The 18,036-nt window shown below is 39.5% G+C and overlaps 1 protein-coding gene across 2 annotated transcripts in view; it reads left to right on the top strand.

Annotated features, from left to right (window-relative positions):
* Nucleotides 1-18,036, top strand: part of LOC143319932 (uncharacterized) — a 62,169-nt gene that overhangs the window by 29,505 nt on the left and 14,628 nt on the right. The window contains exons 3-13 of one of the 2 annotated variants that reach the window (XM_076729218.1): nt 6,012-6,159; nt 6,291-6,348; nt 6,580-6,661; nt 8,586-8,701; nt 10,311-10,479; nt 14,981-15,111; nt 15,740-15,823; nt 15,953-15,982; nt 16,177-16,245; nt 16,465-16,551; nt 16,910-17,023. In XM_076729218.1, the coding sequence (XP_076585333.1) occupies nt 6,012-6,159; nt 6,291-6,348; nt 6,580-6,661; nt 8,586-8,701; nt 10,311-10,479; nt 14,981-15,111; nt 15,740-15,823; nt 15,953-15,982; nt 16,177-16,245; nt 16,465-16,551; nt 16,910-17,023 (1,088 nt within the window). Of the gene's footprint in view, nt 1-6,011; nt 6,160-6,290; nt 6,349-6,579; nt 6,662-8,585; nt 8,702-10,310; nt 10,480-14,980; nt 15,112-15,739; nt 15,824-15,952; nt 15,983-16,176; nt 16,246-16,464; nt 16,552-16,909; nt 17,295-18,036 lie in introns of those variants that run through there. The other variant, XM_076729216.1, reaches the window with a different exon arrangement.

The raw sequence follows: 18,036 nt of genomic DNA, 5'->3' as shown, positions 1-18,036 counted from the left end.
GCCTGAGAAGATGAGGTTATCGTGCATCGCGCGTGTTTGGATGTCTAGAATTGTTTCTTTCATCTTTTTGTTTTCGGTGGTGACGTTTTGCATTTGCTGGGTGAATATTGCTACGGAAGTTTGGAGCTCCTGATATGAATGCTGTAGTGTTTCGATTTGAATGTGGGCAAATTCAAGGCTTTTACGCATGTTGTTTAACTCCTCGTGAATAGTGACCAACATGTCCAGCTTTTTATTGATGCTTGCAAGCATACTAACCTCAACTTTGGTGGTGTGCAGCTCATTGGTGCCCGTTGTGGAGTCTCGCTTGCTCCTCTTGGAGTCATGTTGTTTGTTTATGTCCAGGTCCATGGTTGAATGAAGGTGGTGATAGTGGTTGTCAATAAAAGCCTCCAAGTCCGTTAATTCTTCCAGAGTGCAGTCCGATTGTAGCTCGTACAGCGTACATGGCAGTCGATGCAATGTTAATTAATAATAATTTGTTTGGTCTGGGAAAAAGAGCTATAAATCAAAAAATAGCCCACCATTCTCCTGCTGTGCCTGTCAGCAACAGCGCACCACCATGTTGCAATGAAACAGGATGTCAAGGTGTTTTATACCAAAGGAAATGATGCAGTGCTTAGGACATTAGATGTCACTCAAACTGGAACTTTGGAATGCCACTGCCAACCAACTGAGAGTGGCCCAAATCAAAATTGAAAAGATCAGATTCCATATGATTTGCATTGTTCACACTGTCATGAAAAAAAAAAAAAGATCTCAGCCACATACAAATGATGAAAAAAATTTGTTTTTGGCCACTTTTGGCTACAGTCTGAACATAGCCTTGGTCTAAGGCCCTGGTACTAAACATGCTGAATTAGAATAGAATACAATGATTTATTGTCAAAGTGAGTTTTTTCTTTAAAAAATATATAAATATATATATAGATATATCTATATATCTATATAGATATATCTATATAGATATATAGACATACACACACACACACACACACACACACATACATATACATACATATACATATATAGGGTTACAGGGTTACAGGCAGGTAGGCAAGCAGGTTCTGGTACAGTACCAGTGATCATTAAATAGCACTAGGGGTGGGTGATATGGGGTAAAAAAAATATCTCCATTATTTTTTTTGACTTTACAATAATGATAATCTGGCGATATCCTTTAAGATGTGACTTTTTTCAAAAACTGTAACTTCTACTTGCTTAACAGGACATCTATGGAGAGACACAACATTTCAAAACAACAGCTCTTTTATTTTTAAAGTGCTTAACACATACAAAACATGCACATAAACTCATGTGGCATATATGGCCTCCTGTGTGGTCCTGTGGAAAGTAAGATGTCTGCAAGCAGTAGCTGTTAAGTAGCCCGGATTCATCGATGAAATGCACCGTTAAAGAGAGGTACGGCTCGGAGGTCCTGCTCGACCACAAATCAGTGGTCGTTGAAAAGTAGTTTCTCCGTCAGCGTTTTGCGAGTTGATTCGTATAAGTCTGGTAGAGCAGTCTGAGAAAAATATTTGCGACTTGGCACTTTATATCTGGGATCAAGGACGTGAACAAGTCGCCTGAAGCCTTCACTCTCCACCACTTTAATTGCCATAATTTCTTTAGCAATGAAATTAGTGATGGCGTGGGTAATTTCTTGCCAGCGTTTACCTGCTTTGTCGTATGGCGTGTGTTTATTGAAAGACTCCGTGAGGGTTTGCTGAGTGTTTTGTTTACTCATCTTTTCTTTAGCGAAGTCGTGCTTGTAGCTGTGGAGTCGCGAAGTTTAACATACTCCTCATACTCTTTCATGTGGTTCCTTCGCAAGTGATGGAACAGATTTGTTGTCGAACTGCTCTTCACGGCAACTGTCTTTCGGCATATCTTGCAGAGAACATTATTTTGACTGACATCAGTCTTGACAAAACCGAACCATCTCCAGGCTAAAGACGTGGACCCACGTCTTGGCACCAAATCATCTGCGGTCGCCGAGACCGGAGGCTCCTGCATGTTAGCTCCGTGGGGCAATGTTGTTAACGTGATTGCTGCCGTGTCACCACGTGACTGAATCGTGCCCGCTGATTGGCTTCTGTGGACTCATGCTCTTCTTCTTTACCATTGTCACTGCATCTTCTGTTGGTTTTCTTTTCAAGATGGTTCTACTCGATAATGTAAAATTGCACATCGTTAAAACGACTTTTACGATACTATCGTAGACGATATATATCGCCCACCCCTACATAGCACATGGCAACTTTGCAACTTCAATGACCTGACACTGACTAGGCAGGTGCTGCAGGGCTAATGAGGAAAGTGGGAACAGGTGTGCAGTTGGGGAGAGATATCAGGTGATCAGGTTTGCAGTCTAAAGTAGTCTAGTCTTTTTTTTTTTTGCTTCAGAAGGGTCATAACTGAGTGAAATGACCTCAAATTATCTAAGTGGCAGCCATAATAAGTAGAGATCGACAGATATGGATTTTTCAGGGCCGATACCGATAACGATTATTAATAATCAAGCGAAACCGGTAGCCGATATTTAAAACCGATATTCGTTTGCAGCAAAACTGAAAATTTTGGTGTCAAAACACACCTGGGATTAGAATGAATACAGTATACTGTTTGTTTGTTTTGTGTACACTGAAAAAAAAGACCTTAACTTTTTGTAAAATAACACAAACACAAAATCTTAACTGAAATACCTTTTAAGTTTAATTATTTTTGAAACAAAAAGTGCAGGGGCCTTCCAGCAGCATTTCTTAAAACTCACTCAAATGAATAAATAAATAATTAAAATAGCTCCCTGAATTTTTGAAACATCAAGAAATTAAACTGAACTGTTCTGAAATTTGGGTCTGAGTTAGTACTCCCAATTCAGTAGCACCAGATTGTGGTGCAGAAAGCAGAGCTGCTCAGCGTGCTCTCCTGTTAGGCGGTTTCTCTTCTCATAAAGTGCAGAGATTTCGCTGAAGACTCACTCGCTTATATTTATTTATATATATTTAGAGAAATAAAGGCATATTCTGAATCTCAGAACAGTAGGCTGGATGTAAACTCTTAAAAAACATAAACAAGAACATAAACATAAACGTAAATAAGAATAAGGCACTTAATAATGTAAATGCAAACAATAAACGCTTCATTACACACGTGAGTTGTAGACGCGACAGTCATGTTCACTTGGTTACATCTTTTTTTTTTTATTGGTGCGTATTTATCTTACAAAGTCGTATGCTTGATGTGATTAGACAAGTAGGTTGGTGAAATGTCAACTCTGGACTTGCATGTTATTACTGAAATTGATCATAAGGTTGTGGTATTTTTAAAACTTCATCATAGAGGGTTTTTATTGCAACTTCGACTGACTCTGCTGCCTTTGCGTCTGCTGGATCACCGGAGCAGTCGTCTGCTTCTCCTTGTCTGTGGCACTGCATGCAGAGGCTTCAGTGTTGATTGGCTGTCACTGACTCACTTGTGCCATGTAGCAGTGAGGGCTGTGGGCGGGACATTGTTACACAGCCAAGAGTGGTGACTTCAGGCGGAGAGAGCCAATCAGAGCCAAAGAAGCACGTTTTAAAATACGTTAAGTAATTTTATCGGTTATCGGTGGAAAAAATGGCCGATGCCGATTATCGAAAAAATGCCGAATATCGGCCGATATTATCGGCCAACCGATAATTGGTCGATCCCTAATAATAAGAGCTGTTCAAATTCTCTAAATGCCAAGGAAAGATGGTTTAATGCTTCTTTTCTTATCGTTTTTCACATCGGATACAGTGGACCATCCTTTACAAAAGGAAAGGAGATGTGGCACCAACATTTAACGTGGCACCAACATTTAACGTGACTTATCATTTGTACATTCACGAAAAGAAGTAAACAACATAGATTTAGATTTAGATTTATTTGTCCTTCTACAGAGAAAATTGTTTCCACCTTCCGTACAACCTCAGCTTACACAAATACATCAAACTGGACAGAAAACATCAAATTTGACAGACAATGTACATACATGAATTCCACACAACCTCAGAGAACAACCTCACAGTGTACAAATACATCCAACCAGACAAAATGCATGTGGACCATGGCCGGTGAGTGTTTTAACCATAGACATAATATATGTAGACGCCTCATTACATGCTGGAGCATAATCCAGCGTCGCCGCCATATTGGTTGGGTCTTCTCACTCTTGGCAAGCACCAGAGCCAACAGAAGTCAAAGTAAAGAGAGCATCTCTGAAGTCACCACTCTTGGCTGTGTAACAATGTCCCGCCCACAGCCCTCACTGCTACATGGCACAAGTGAGTCTATATGTATATGTATATGTGTTAAAATCAGTGTACATCACAGACATCAGCAGTTTCAGTCCAGGCTATTGTGGAATCTTTGTCATCCTAAAGCCTGTGAACAGTTGTTTAAATTTAGACATGTCAGGCCAGAAGTTGTGTGTGTGTGTGTGTGTGTGTGTGTGTGTGTGTGTGTGTGTGTGTGTGTGTGTTTGTGTGTACGTGTGTGTGTTTGGAGGTGGCCAAAAAGAAAAAAACCTTCCTCGTTTCGACAGTTTGTTTTGGTGAAGTTTTATTCCAACACAACTGAGTAAAAAACTTACTCTGTGTGTGTGTGTGTGTGTGTGTGTGTGTGTGTGTGTGTGTGTGTGTGTGCGAGAGAGAGAGAGAGAGAAAGAAATCAAATGAACAATCAAACTGTTTCTTTGTTAAAATATAAAATTAATTCATTTATACATTTATTAATATGCCATACCATATGTCTGTATTATGCTAAAGACAAAGTATTTCAGCATGAAATCACGTATTTTTAATGTGTGACAGCATCCTGTATCATAACTACATCTCTACCTTTATGTAAGGAAAGTTATGTAGTGTATGAGTAAATGTATAATTTGTAGAAAATCCAGCGCACCATCAGAATTCTCTGTTAGCTTTATTTTAAGTAGATTCTTGGTGATAATGCAGACATAACTGTCAGTATATTTAAAATTATTTTCTAACAAAAGGCAAAGTAGAGTGTCACAAAATCAGGAAGATCATGGGGAGTATTTAAGGCTCCTTCTGATGGTGCACTGGATTTTCTACAAATCATACACTTTAACTTTCCCTAAAATACGTCCGGAGATATTCTATATTTTTCCTTATAACGTGAAAACATCTTATCACGAAATAACATGATAATTGTTTTTCAAGTTATAGTGTGAAAACATCTTAGCTCCAATAGGCAGCGTCAGTCTGTTAGGCGTCTACGTATCATATGTCTATGGTTTTAACTTTCTGAAAAGCTTGTCTTGTGTTCATGGTGCTGAATTCCAGTTCCGGTTTTTCTGTATACCTTTTTCTTTGGCTTTGAAGATTTCGTTTTTGATTTGGCATGTTATGATTTTGAGTGAAACCCAGCCCTGCTGTTGAAAGGCTTTGTGTTTTTCTCTGAGGCTGTGCATGTTATGTTGAGTAATCCAAGGTTTTGTGTTTGGGTATTTCTTAAAAAATTTAACTGGGATTGTTGTGGAAATACAGAATTTCATATCGTCCATGATGACAGAGACCCTCTCATTCAGACATATCGGCCACATCCACAGCCTTTATCAACCACAACTTTAAATCATGTTAAATCACACAATCAAATTTCAAGGTGTTTACTGAGACTTCTGGTGATTCGTTAGCCGTTATATATAGGCTCATAATCATCAATCACATAGTGATTTTTAATGTCATTTCCAACCTTGGTCATGAAGTAATGTTTTTCACCAAGTTGTCTGCAATTATACAGTTTGCATATAACAACATATCTAAGATGCACTTGCAGTCCTTCTGCGTAACATTTTAGTTTTACCACTGCGGACATATATAACAACAGTATTTAGAAAAAGACATAGGATGTAATTGTTTTCACCATTCAACTCCACCCCAGAACTAGCAAGAACTTAATTTTCCCCAATTTTTAGCAAAATAATGTTCTCCTTCATTTTCTTTCTCCTCCTGCATTTGTCACAGAGGCCTATGCTGTCAATGATCTCCATGAGCGTTTGGCCCATGGTCGCCAGCTGAAGATCTACCTGTCCAAAAGTGCGGAGAAGCTGGAGTTCACTCCAGCTGATGATCACAACAAGAACTTTTTGTACTGGGAGAAGGGCAGACTCAGGTCAGTAACACTCAAGGACACCTCCTGTTGTGCTTGTGGACAGGATGGTCATGGAGGGAAGCTGTGAGATGCTTCCAGTGTTTTGTAGCAGTTTATGTATTTCCATGTAGCTTTTGCTCCATCTTCTACAGGACAACCAAAGGCAGGGTGTCTGGAACAGGCAGTGACAGACGCTGGTACATCGACAAGGTAAACAAAGTAATTTGTGTAGTCTCTCTTTCTGGAAATGCAATTCTGGATGCAATTGGTGGTGCTTTAAAGTTCAGTTTCAAGTGAAAGTGTTGCACCTCTGTCCAAGACCTGTCAGTAATGTTAGTTTTTCATCAGCTATTGACAGCAAAACACCTTGTAGTGCTTATAGTGTGGCTGGAGATTCTAGATCTTTACAGTGTATTTATGTGCTCTCTGTGTTTTTCTAAGGTAACTTATGAGGACCAGGGAACATACATTCAAACAGACCTCTGGAATAAAGAGATCTCTACTGTCAAAGTGATTGTCACACGTGAGTTAGCCGAGGTTTGGACTAGCCATGGTTGCTCTACTGTGCATATTCACTTAACAACTGTTGTTGATATGAGAGGAAAAAATTTAGAGGCAACACGAACTACATTAGTGATTATAACACCTTACCTGTGTAGCTAGCAATTATGAAGTTATCCAAATACCTTAGGTAATGCTCATTTTAATAGAAGTTTGCTAGCAACCAACCAAGTTGAAATGTTGCACGCTAATAAAGAACACACTAACTTACAAAGAATTTCATAAAAGTTTTATCATTGGTACTGTAACTATAATTACTTAGTGTGGTTATGATGGCCTTCTTACCATTCTCCCAGTGCTTCCCTACTTCCGTAGCAACTGATAATACTACTAACAGTAGGCGGCTGAGCAATGGAGCAAATGTGTATTTATTATTCAATTAGTATGAGTAAGTAATGCTTTCTTTGTACAGGACTTTTTAAAACACACAATTACAAATTGTTTCACACTTATGATAAGAAGAAAATGAATAAACAAATAGGTAAAAATTACAATGTAAAACACAACACAATGAGATATAGACCAGACAACAAAAACAACAACAAACAAAGCTTAGAATGGAAATCTATAAAACGGCTTGCTTATAAAAATGTGTTTTAAAAGCTGTTTGAAACAGTCCAGAGATTCGGCAAATCTGATAGATTGGGGAAGCTGAGTCCAGGGGGTTGGGGCTAAAACAGCAAAGGTATGGTTGCCTTTTGTTTTGCAGTTAGAGTGTGGGATGGATAAGAGGTCGAGATAGAGAATTGGAGTTGACAAGGAGATCAGAAATGTAACTAGGGGCATGGTTATGGAGAGCCTTATATGTAATCAACAGGATCTTGTAGTTTATTCTTTTCTTTTTTATTTTACCAGAAGCTAATGGGGGGAAGCAAAAACAAGGGTAATGTGGGACTGTAGGCTAGTTCTAGTTAATAGCCTGGCAGCTGCATTCTAAACAAACTGTAAACATTCTAGAGCAGCTTAACTGAGACGTGTAGAGGGAATAACAATAATCAAAGTAGGAGAAAATTAAAGTGTGAATTAATAGTTAAAGATCTGTAGAAGACGAGATATGTCTGATTTTTGCGATATTTCTTAGCTGAAGAAAACTTGAACTGACTGAAGAAAAGACTGTTCCTTCAGCCACCCTTCCATCAAGCTGGTCACCCACCTTCACATTCCCCACTACTCATCATCGAGTCTGTGAAGTTTCTGGGTACCACACCCTTGATATGGGAGACATACTCATATACTTGAGTACGTATAAGAGGGCTGAGGGGCGATAAGGAATGGCAGACAGACAGGCAGATGATTGATGATCCTCGAGCACATGGAAAAGAAAATATGGTTAGCTTGAGAAAACTACACGCTAAGAATACTAGAGATGCCTCAATAGTCAACTCCTGCAGTGGCTGAAACAATGATCCACCGATGATACTGTTGAGTTGATGAGCTGATGGGAGGCAAATGTGAAGGCTTGGTAGGTGAGATAAATGAGCCACATTCAGGAGGAAGCTGGAGAGTGCCAGGTAGGAGACCACACTCACACACACACACACACACACGCACACACGCACGCATGCACGCATGCACACATGCGCGCACACACACATACACACACACACACACACACAGACACGCGCGCACACACGCACAGAAAGAGAGACAGGGGAAAACAAAAGACACAGCGGAAGACAAAGGAAATAACTAGAAGTATGGCCATGGCTGGAACAGAGTTACTCTTTCAATAATCTCCAAGCAAAATATAATTTATGTGCTTGCAAAAAGCCTTTTCTGTGCTCAAAATGCCCCATCCCATGCTCAGGATAAAGGCACAAATATAACTTCATATGACTTTCTTTCTACATCTCTTAATTTCTTTATTCCTCTCCTCTCCATTTCAGCCAGACATAACTATGTGAAGTGTGTAGCAGGAGAAAGTCTCTATATCTCACTTGAGGGCATTGACCTGGCTGACGCTGTCCTCTCCTTCTCTGGGGAGGCTGCCAACGTTACACTGGTGAGATAAATGGATGGATGGTTAGATAAAATGAATAAAGGAGAATGGCTAAAGGGATAGAGGATGGATGGGTGGAAGGTTAGCTGGATAAAAATGAGTAGAGGGATGGAGGGATTCAGTGTTTGTCATTGTAATGTGATGGGCTGTTATACAGTCATGGAAAAAATTTTTAGACCACCCTTGTTTTCTTCAATCTCTTGTTCATTTTAATGCCTAGTACAACTAAAGGTACATTTGTTTGGACAAATATAATGATAACAACAAAAATAGCTCATAAGAGTTTAATAGAGAGCTGATATCTAGCCACTTTCCATGGTTTTCTTGATGATAACCAAAATCACTCAAGTTCTTACATCAATAGCTACGACATTGTACTGCCAAACAGTGCTTTTAGGCATTCTATGTTTTCTTTTCTGTCCGTTAGTCATATGATACACACAGGAGTTAGTACTTGATTGCATAACTATTGTTTTTGATGGCTGCCGCCATGCGTCTTGGCATGCTCTCCACCAGCTTCTGACATTTCTGTTGCAAAAATTCAAACAAATTTGCTTTGTTTTTGGGCTTGTGGTTCTCCATTTTGAGTTTGATGATGTTCTACAGGTTTTCAATTGGATTTAGATCTGGTGATTGAGCAGTCCAATGCATGGTTCGAATGTTCTGGTTCTCCATCCAGGCTTTAACTGACCTTGCCGTGTGGCAAGGGGCATTGTCTTGTTGGAAAATCCAGTCATTCGAGGCAGGAAAGAGTTTATCAACTGATGGAATAAGACTGTTTTCAAGAGTAGCCCTGTACGTGATCTGGTTCATTCGCCCTTCACACAATTGCATTTGCTCTGTTCCACCCATACTGAAACAACCCCAGATCATCACCGATCCACCACCATGTTTTACTGTAGGGGCAAGACAGTCTGGTTTGTCGGCTTCTTCAGGCTTCCTCCTAACCAGTAAGTTGGCTGGAGTGGGCATCAACTCGACCAGCTAGCAATTTGGTAGTACCATGTTTGGCTTGTTTTTTTCTTGGTGTAATGAATGGCTGTCTTGGAGATCTTCAGTTTTTTGGCTACCTGTCTCTCACTCATGCCAATTTCCAACAGTGCTAAGATGGCTGCCTTTGTGGCTTCACATAATTCTTTTGTTTTAGGCATTATGTGAGAGCTGACAACTTCTGAGGTGTGCAACGGCATGAATGTAAGCAGGAAACCACTCCAGGCCTTTGCATGTGCAGTGCTGCTTATGACATGAAATGGCCTCTTATGTACCCTGAGAATACAATTAAGCTTAAGCATGTCAAATAGGACATAAAGTATTTATGGAATTATGGAATCAGCTGCATTTTTTTGTCATGTTCATTGTATTCTTAGGTAATATACCTTTAGTGGTATCAGGCATTAAAATGAACAAGTAATTGAAGAAAACAAGGATGGTCTAATAATTTCTTCCATGACTGTAGCTGCAGGACTGTGGGGTTAAGTTTTTATTTGAATGGTTTTCATCTTTCAGTATTTCTGTGTACTGGAATATTACAAATGTTAGTATTTGGTTATTTGCTTATATCTAAGTAGACTGAAGTCTGAGTGATGCTCAGATAGAGGTTTGTCTCCCTCAGGTACATGATGGTGCTCGGGTGTCCCAGGACCTTCCGGATTACTGGGACCGGGTGCAGACCCACTCCATGAAAATTGAGATCAGGAATGTGAACTACACTGATGAGGGACGTTATACACTGAGAGACCGCAGGGACCGGGTGGTGTCTGTTACTAGGATGGACCTGACAGGTGGGTCCCCATATCTTTATTTATTCTTTTATGGATCCTCATTAGCTTCTGATTCTCATTACCGCATAGTATTTCTGGGGTCCATAATATATCTGTGTGTGTCTGCAATTAGTGAAACTGTGAATTTGACAGGTTAAAAGTACAGAACAAGCTTTCAAATGCAAAATCCTGTTGATCTGCTCAGCTATGAATGAGCCTTTCCTGTATCCTCCAGCATTCTTGTTTGTGATTGTGAGCTATAATGAATGAAACAGGCTTCCTGCCAATAACCAGGCTTTAATGGTGTTAGGTCTGGAGACCACTTCACCAGAAAATGACTCTAATGCCAAGAGAGAGGACGAAAACACAGGTAGCCATTAAACGGTTTTTATTAAGTAACAAAAAGAACAATAAAGCAAAATCTCCCCACAGGAGGAAAAAAAAGTCTTTCAGTCTTTCAGAGCAATGAAAAAGTGCTGTTGGTGGAAGCTTCTTAGACAGTGAGGTCTTACATCACTGCACAACTGGAGTTTGCGTGCAACTGATAATGATTTAAGTGCAATACAATTATTATTTTAGTTCAAGAAATGATCATAGCTCCAGTCTCATAAGTCCTCATACAGCAGTGCCAGCAGTAGTGTCTTCCAAATCAACAGTTACTAGTAGTAGTAGTAGTAGTAGTAGTAGTTAGTAGTAACAGTTAACATAGATTTATGCAGGAAGACTTATTTTTAATAACAAACTGTCTATAATATGGTAGTAAAGTTTCCTGGGATATCTGAAAATAGCAATGGTGTCTGATTCATTACCATCATGAAATACTTGTGCTGCACAATGTGTCCATATACATTATAAACACCTTAAGAGTATTAGTCCAGCACCACCGTTACTCTGGTTGAAGATGTGATGAAAATGAAGACAGAACTTTCTGTCAACAATGTAATCTGTCAAAAAAAACTGTCAAAAAAAGACAACTCTTTAGAAGTGATCCTAATGGCACATCAAGTCACAGCTTCTCCTCAGAAGGGAAAATTAGAAAAAACAAATGGCGAATGTAAGCAAGTTGGTCCCCCAAAAAATGCAGCTGCCCTGAAAATCCCCTTCTCTGGTGGAAATCAAATGCCAGCTGCTTTCCACTGATGTTGAGGGTGGTCTCTAAGTGCTTGTGTGTGTCTACTACAAGCTCATCAGAGTGGGTGTTCAACACTGCAGGCAAATTTGTAAATCCACAATGTGGCCTGCTCAAGCTTGAAAAAGCAAATACAAGAATAGACTTAAATGTTACAGTGTTTAAGACACACTTTTACGCCCATTTTCTTTAATGCCATCTTTGTTGTTTATTGTTATTTTGTTATTATTTGGAATATGTATCACACATTTTTGTTGTGTGAAAATAATGCTAATAATAGTAATAGACTTTATTTGTTTAGCACCTTTCATACAAGAAATGCAGCTCAAAATGCTAAACAAGAAAGAACTTACCTGCGCTAATTGCATGACATAAAAAATAGACATAAAATGAATACAAAAATGTGTTAAAAACATTAATGTAACATAAGATGGAAAATCATAGTTCAAGTGCACTGTAGCCACCTTGTCGCAGGAACTGATATAGCAGTGATTGGCAGCCCGCTCAAAGTCCTCTGGTGTGATTTGGAGTCTGCTGGTAATACCGTACGCTGCAGGAATATTTGGGGAAGGTTAAATGATATCAAAAATTGGATACTGCCCAATCCTAGTCTACTATTTTATGAGGGAACTAACTGGACAGATATTTTTTAACTTAAAATTACTGATCATTACTCATTCAAAAACAGCTGCTGCACCTGCTCCATCATGATCCGTAACACTTTTTTACTGTGATTTTCTTGCCAACTTGCCACTCCATTAAGAAGTTATACACCAAAAACTACAACTGCTGATTGTTGACTCCAGGACAGGCTTCATATACAAGGTACCATTATAAACCAGTGCAGGACTGAGAGTACAATTAGCAAAAATATCACTCCCAGGCAAACTGGAAATTAGACTCAACAACATGAACTCACTTGCTTTGCAAAACCAAATACTGCATTTTCAGTCTAAAAACAGAACTGTGCAGCACCATGTATCAAACTTAATTAGTGTGAGTGACAGCTGCCAAGCTCCTCACTGAAAATTATTGTTTTACAGGATCTGATATCTGAGATCAGCACTGATCACAATGTCAATTTGTTATACAGCTAAAACACCCATAAACATGTAGATCATGAGCAAGGACTATGCCATCTGCTGAGATTAGAATGAACAGTCTTTGAGTATGAAACATTGTGAGTGGCAGATGAGAATGGTGATGATGGATTCGGAATGTGGGAGGCTCTGGGAAGGAGATGGCAGGAGATTGTTGAGATAAGGTACAAAAACAGCAGGAAATTGCTGAAGAACAGCCAAATGAGCAACTGGAGACCCTCTGCTGGAAATGGAAATCGCAAGTAGTTGCTGAAACCAAGAGAGAATAACTACAAAGGTTAACTGGCAGCCCATAGGGGAGAATAGCCTAAAATTTAACATCACGTAGGAAATTGTGGGAAAATTAGATAATTAGTGATACAGTGCCGAGCACTGAACACTCTTGTTTTTCTGTGTGTTTCTTCTTCTTCTTATTATTATTAGTGATACAGTGCTTCGCACTGAACACTCTTGTTATTCTGCGCGTTTCTTTATCTTCTTATTAGTGATACAGTGCTGAGCACTGAACACTCTTGTTATTCTGCGCATTTCTTCTTATTATTAGTAATACAGTGCTGAGCACTGAACACTCTTGTTATTCTGGGCGTTTCTTCTTCTTCTTATTATTATTCATCTTCCGTACAAATTTCGATTCGCTACTTGTCAAAAACGATAGCGAGCACCCAGGCACATGATACACCAAAACATGCGGCTTGATCAGACTCGGTGTGCTATCATTTATCTCCACAGAATACAATGCACGAAAATTTCCCATTCAAAGTGATGGGGACGAGGCGAAAAAAGTGAAAAAAATTCTACCTTTTTCAAAGGACTACTGCTCCGGCATACGTTCACCTAGAGACGCCATTCCAACTTTAAAACGTAGACACAAGTCTTGTGTATTGGTGTATTATTCCACGTTTTGATAGGTCATATAGTTTTTGATAAATTGCTGATCAATGACCATTATCAATTTTGGAGAAATTTTGAGATTATAAAGGTTGTGTATTGCACGGAATGTTCGCGTTAGAGTGCGTGATGTCATCGGTCAGAGTGGCAGAGAGCCTAAAAAAACTCCAGATTTTTTGCTCTTTCCACACTCCTCCCAGCCACAATTTACGCTCTAGACGCATGATTTTTTCCACAATTGTAGACAAATTTGTTCTGTCTCTCACAATGTTCTCAAAAAATCAGAAAGACTTAGAGAATTTGAATTAGCAGTCTCTAAGAGCGGCCGTGTCTGTCTCTGCTCCTTATTGACTCCAATACAAAGATTTTCTGAGAGAAGCAGAAAGGACCCCTGTTTTAAACTCGCAAGTGTCTGCAAAATATTTTGTGTAGAAACACCAAAAGCACACCAAAGTGTTCAGGAAGTCCTTACAGCGGTGATGGTCTGTGTTTTTTTCTGATAGGAGCTACCGTTCTCTCAGGATAAGCCCAAATGTGAGAGCAGTGCAGAGGCAGAAAATGGCTCTTTTTCCCCGCTTTTCTGTCTGCCCCTGTCTGTCTGCGCGGGGGGCCCCTATCGTCAATGGCAACCAGCTCAAGTTGCCGTGACAACCTCTGAGCCTCAGTACTTCTCTGAGCACTGCTCTCCCACACACCCAAACACACATAGGAAGCTTCATGTGATTACAGATACACACACACAGAGACACACACAAACACCAACACACATGTAACCAGGGTCAGTGCTATAGAGGTCAGCGCACTGTATCTGAAAATTTTCTAGTTGTTTTTGCTATCTCTGTGGTGATAGAGACTGAAAGGTTTCTGGAGGCTAACCAATGTAATGGGATCTTATCTTTTGGAGACCTGTGCACAGGTCTTCTTCCCCCCTTCTAATGCAGTGTTTGTGTCTGCAGCTGGCACGATTAGCCATGTCTCCATGAACAGTGTAATACTACACACTCGGTATTCCCTCTGGTGCCAAGTCTGCTAGCTCTCCCGTCTTATTGTAGAGAGATCTCACATTCCCCATAATGACTGAGGGAAGGACCACTTTTTAATGTCTCTTTATAGCGTGGTCTCTCTCCAAGCACTGCAGTGTTATGGAGTAATTCTCAGCTAATCACTGGACAATCAGTCAATGTCTGCGCTCGGGATATCCAGACACAATTGTAAACAAAGCAGAAACCAGTAGAAAAGCCAGGGAAATTTATTGTTCATAGTGCATGCAAAGGTTGAAAAGATTGTTCATCTGAAGCACTAAATGAACACACCAATTTAAAGAAACTTGAAGAGAAAGCTTGATCAACATTAACAATTTCATTTTAACCATCTGTGTCCTTCCCCCTCTTTTTTTCCACTGCAGACTATCATGAGTTCTCAGAGGGAAACCCTCTCATGGCTCTGCTTTTACTGCTGGGCATCCCTGCTGGCATTTGCTGCTGTTGTCGGAAGAAAATTTTCAAGAAGAAAGCCACCACTGCTGCAACATTACAGGTACTAACATTGGCAGTGACACAGACAAGTATGACTCCATCTGGAGACATTTTGGTTTTTTACAGGGTTGTTTTTTTTTTTTTTTTTTTTTTTACAAACTCTTTACTTTAAAAAATGTAAAAGAAATATCCACTGTGAATGTTTCTTTTGGAGAATGTTGCGAGTCTGAAATTCATACTTACCACTCACCACTCCCTGCTGTGTTGAGCTTGGTTCTATTTGTGTGGAGTGATGAGGTCATAGCCTAGAAACCAAATATCAGTGCTCTACAATAATAATCCTTTAACATTTTGCTAACTGAAATGTCCTAAAAATAATAATGTCATAAAAACATTTTCTTTCTTGTTTGGCATCTGTCTACTTAAATAATGACCTTTTGCCCCAAATCAATATAGCTGTTAACTATAATTCATCTCAGCGCTGAATTATGGTAAAATGTATAAATATCATACCCTGGTTTGCTGTTAAACAGTCTGGTGCACACAGTCAGCCAAAAGCTATAGAAGTATATAAATAATCAGTAGATTATCAATAAATAATGAAAATAATTATTAGTTGTAGCCCCAAAACAGTGAATTGCTTCATCTTCTCTCTTCCTCCCACTCTCTCTCTCTCTTCCTCTCTCTAGACTACCCCAGATGCAGTCCATCCTCCTCCCTGTGGTCCTTTTGGACCTTCTCCTCCCTACAACACCCCAGGACAACCAGGAGTGGTGAGATTATACTATTACTTTTTACGTTTTCATGGATGTTCTTACTTTACAATGTCTCAAAGTGACTGTGGTATTGAATTGATGTTTACTTCCTAAATTAAAGAATGTGACTGTTTTCTGTGTTTTCAGCCGTACTACCATGGCACTAACTCTAGCATGGTACGTAAGACATGACATTTACTACACAGTAACTACACAGTATAGTATGAATCTATATACCCGATCATTATGCAACTTATCACTTATCACTTGTATTTTTCCAATAAATTGGCAACTACTGATCAATTGATGATTAATCAAGAAAAGTGTTTTTTCTTGTGTACATGTCTGTATGTTTATGTGTTCCTACATAGGGTCCCACAGTCCATCCTCCCCCCCTGACTCCTGGCCCCGGACAGTGGAATGGCCCCCCACCCTCTCCAGTTAGTATCCTACTACAACCCTTATTTCTTAAATACTGATAAACTTGAACAAGCCTAATATGCTCTTACAACAGTGGAGTTATTTGGGGTGTGTTTTTGTTCAAGGCTGACTTTTTTTTGTTTAGTACTTTTTGTTTTCCTTTACTCTACAAATTTCCTGTGTGCCTTCATCTTCCGTCAGTATTTACTGATGTAACTCCTAATTGTCTTCCTCTGCAGGGTTTTAACCCTGCCTACCCACCCCAGAACCCTGCCTACCCACCCCAGAACCCTGCCTACCCACTTGCTGGTCCTGTGGCTCCAATGGTATGATCTATCTCTTTATCTTACAGGAATTCGGTGTTCCAGGGAAATAAATAGGTAAATAAATGAATTAAAATGAATAAAAAGAGAATAAGATCAAATTAATAGGAATATAACCAGTGTAAATAAAACATATCAAACATTTCCAATAGCCTTCACAAAAACAAAAATAACCAAGATAGCTAACCAGCCAGTACCCAATATGCACATCATGTCATTGTCTGAGCTTTATCTTGTCTTTATGAAATCTAAAATCCTAGTAAACGACGTCAGCAGGGCTGTCAATAAATAAATGAAAGTCCAAATATAATAACAATGTGTGTGTGTGTGCGCGTGTGCGCGTGTGTGTGCGTATATGTAGGACTACCATCCAGCTCCAGTCATGTATAGCCCTCCTCCACCACCAGCAGAGGAGGTCAAGATGGAGAATATGGTTTCCTCACCTGCCACCCCCCTGCTTACTGCCACACCACAGGTAGACACACACAAATACACACACACACACACACACACACATGCTATGGGTTGTGAGAAGAGTCAGCTCACTATCAAAGCAGTACTTATTTTTGTCAGGGATGATGTTAAAACTGTAAGAGAAGGAGAGAATAGCCTCCCTGTGCCTCCCAAATGGAAAAATAGCATAAATTGAAGGATTTTCTAGGGATGTTATATTGACATTAAGTTACTCAGCAGAGCAAAAAAACCTCAGTTTGTGTAGCTGTAGTCAGCAGAGGTGCGCACACAGCTCCAACATCACAAACCAACTCTAATGTATTTGCTCTTTTTGCTTTTCTGTATCATAGAATAATCTACTGAAATGTCCTTCAACCTACAACTATTAATGTGACTCAGGCAGGTGTGAAGCTTGATTAAATTAAAATAAAAAAACTGTTATTAATCTTAAAAATTAATGGATGATTCTTACTATAATGTTGTTCAGGTGTCACTGAATGTATCCAGGATTTCACAGAAACATCACTACTGTGTTTGTTGTGCACAGCTGGCTGTATGTCATATTCTTTCTTTTGAGTTTACTGAACACCTGCAGCTAAAATGATAAGTCCGTCTTTAAATTTACATACGTGGCACAGCAACCAAAGCTTTTGTCAGGATCTGAAAGTATTTATGTACTGTATTTATTGTATTAGATTTTTATTTTACGTAGCTAAAAGTCCAAGATAAGCCTACCACTCCATACTCAATTGGTCCACTCGGATGTCTGAGTGAAGATTTTATGCTTTAGTCTTTTCTGTCTTTTCTGTCCATGGCAGAGTTCCTAATTCAACTGTGTTTTATCCAGAGTTGATTATTAAAACACCATTTGGGGGGTGGCAAGATGGCGTCGTAGCGAGAACACCACACCTGTTAGGCTTCGGTGAGGCTTTCTGAATTATCCGTTTAAAACACGTATTCACCTGGTGAAACGTTACAGGCGTATGTGGGAATAACTGAGTATGAGCTTGGAAGACTATTTTGTCAAAATGCCCC

The sequence above is a fragment of the Chaetodon auriga genome, chromosome 4 (genome assembly GCF_051107435.1).
Source record: "Chaetodon auriga isolate fChaAug3 chromosome 4, fChaAug3.hap1, whole genome shotgun sequence".
NCBI classification, from domain to species: Eukaryota; Metazoa; Chordata; class Actinopteri; order Chaetodontiformes; family Chaetodontidae; genus Chaetodon; species Chaetodon auriga.
This window is presented reverse-complemented; position numbering and strand designations above follow the sequence as displayed.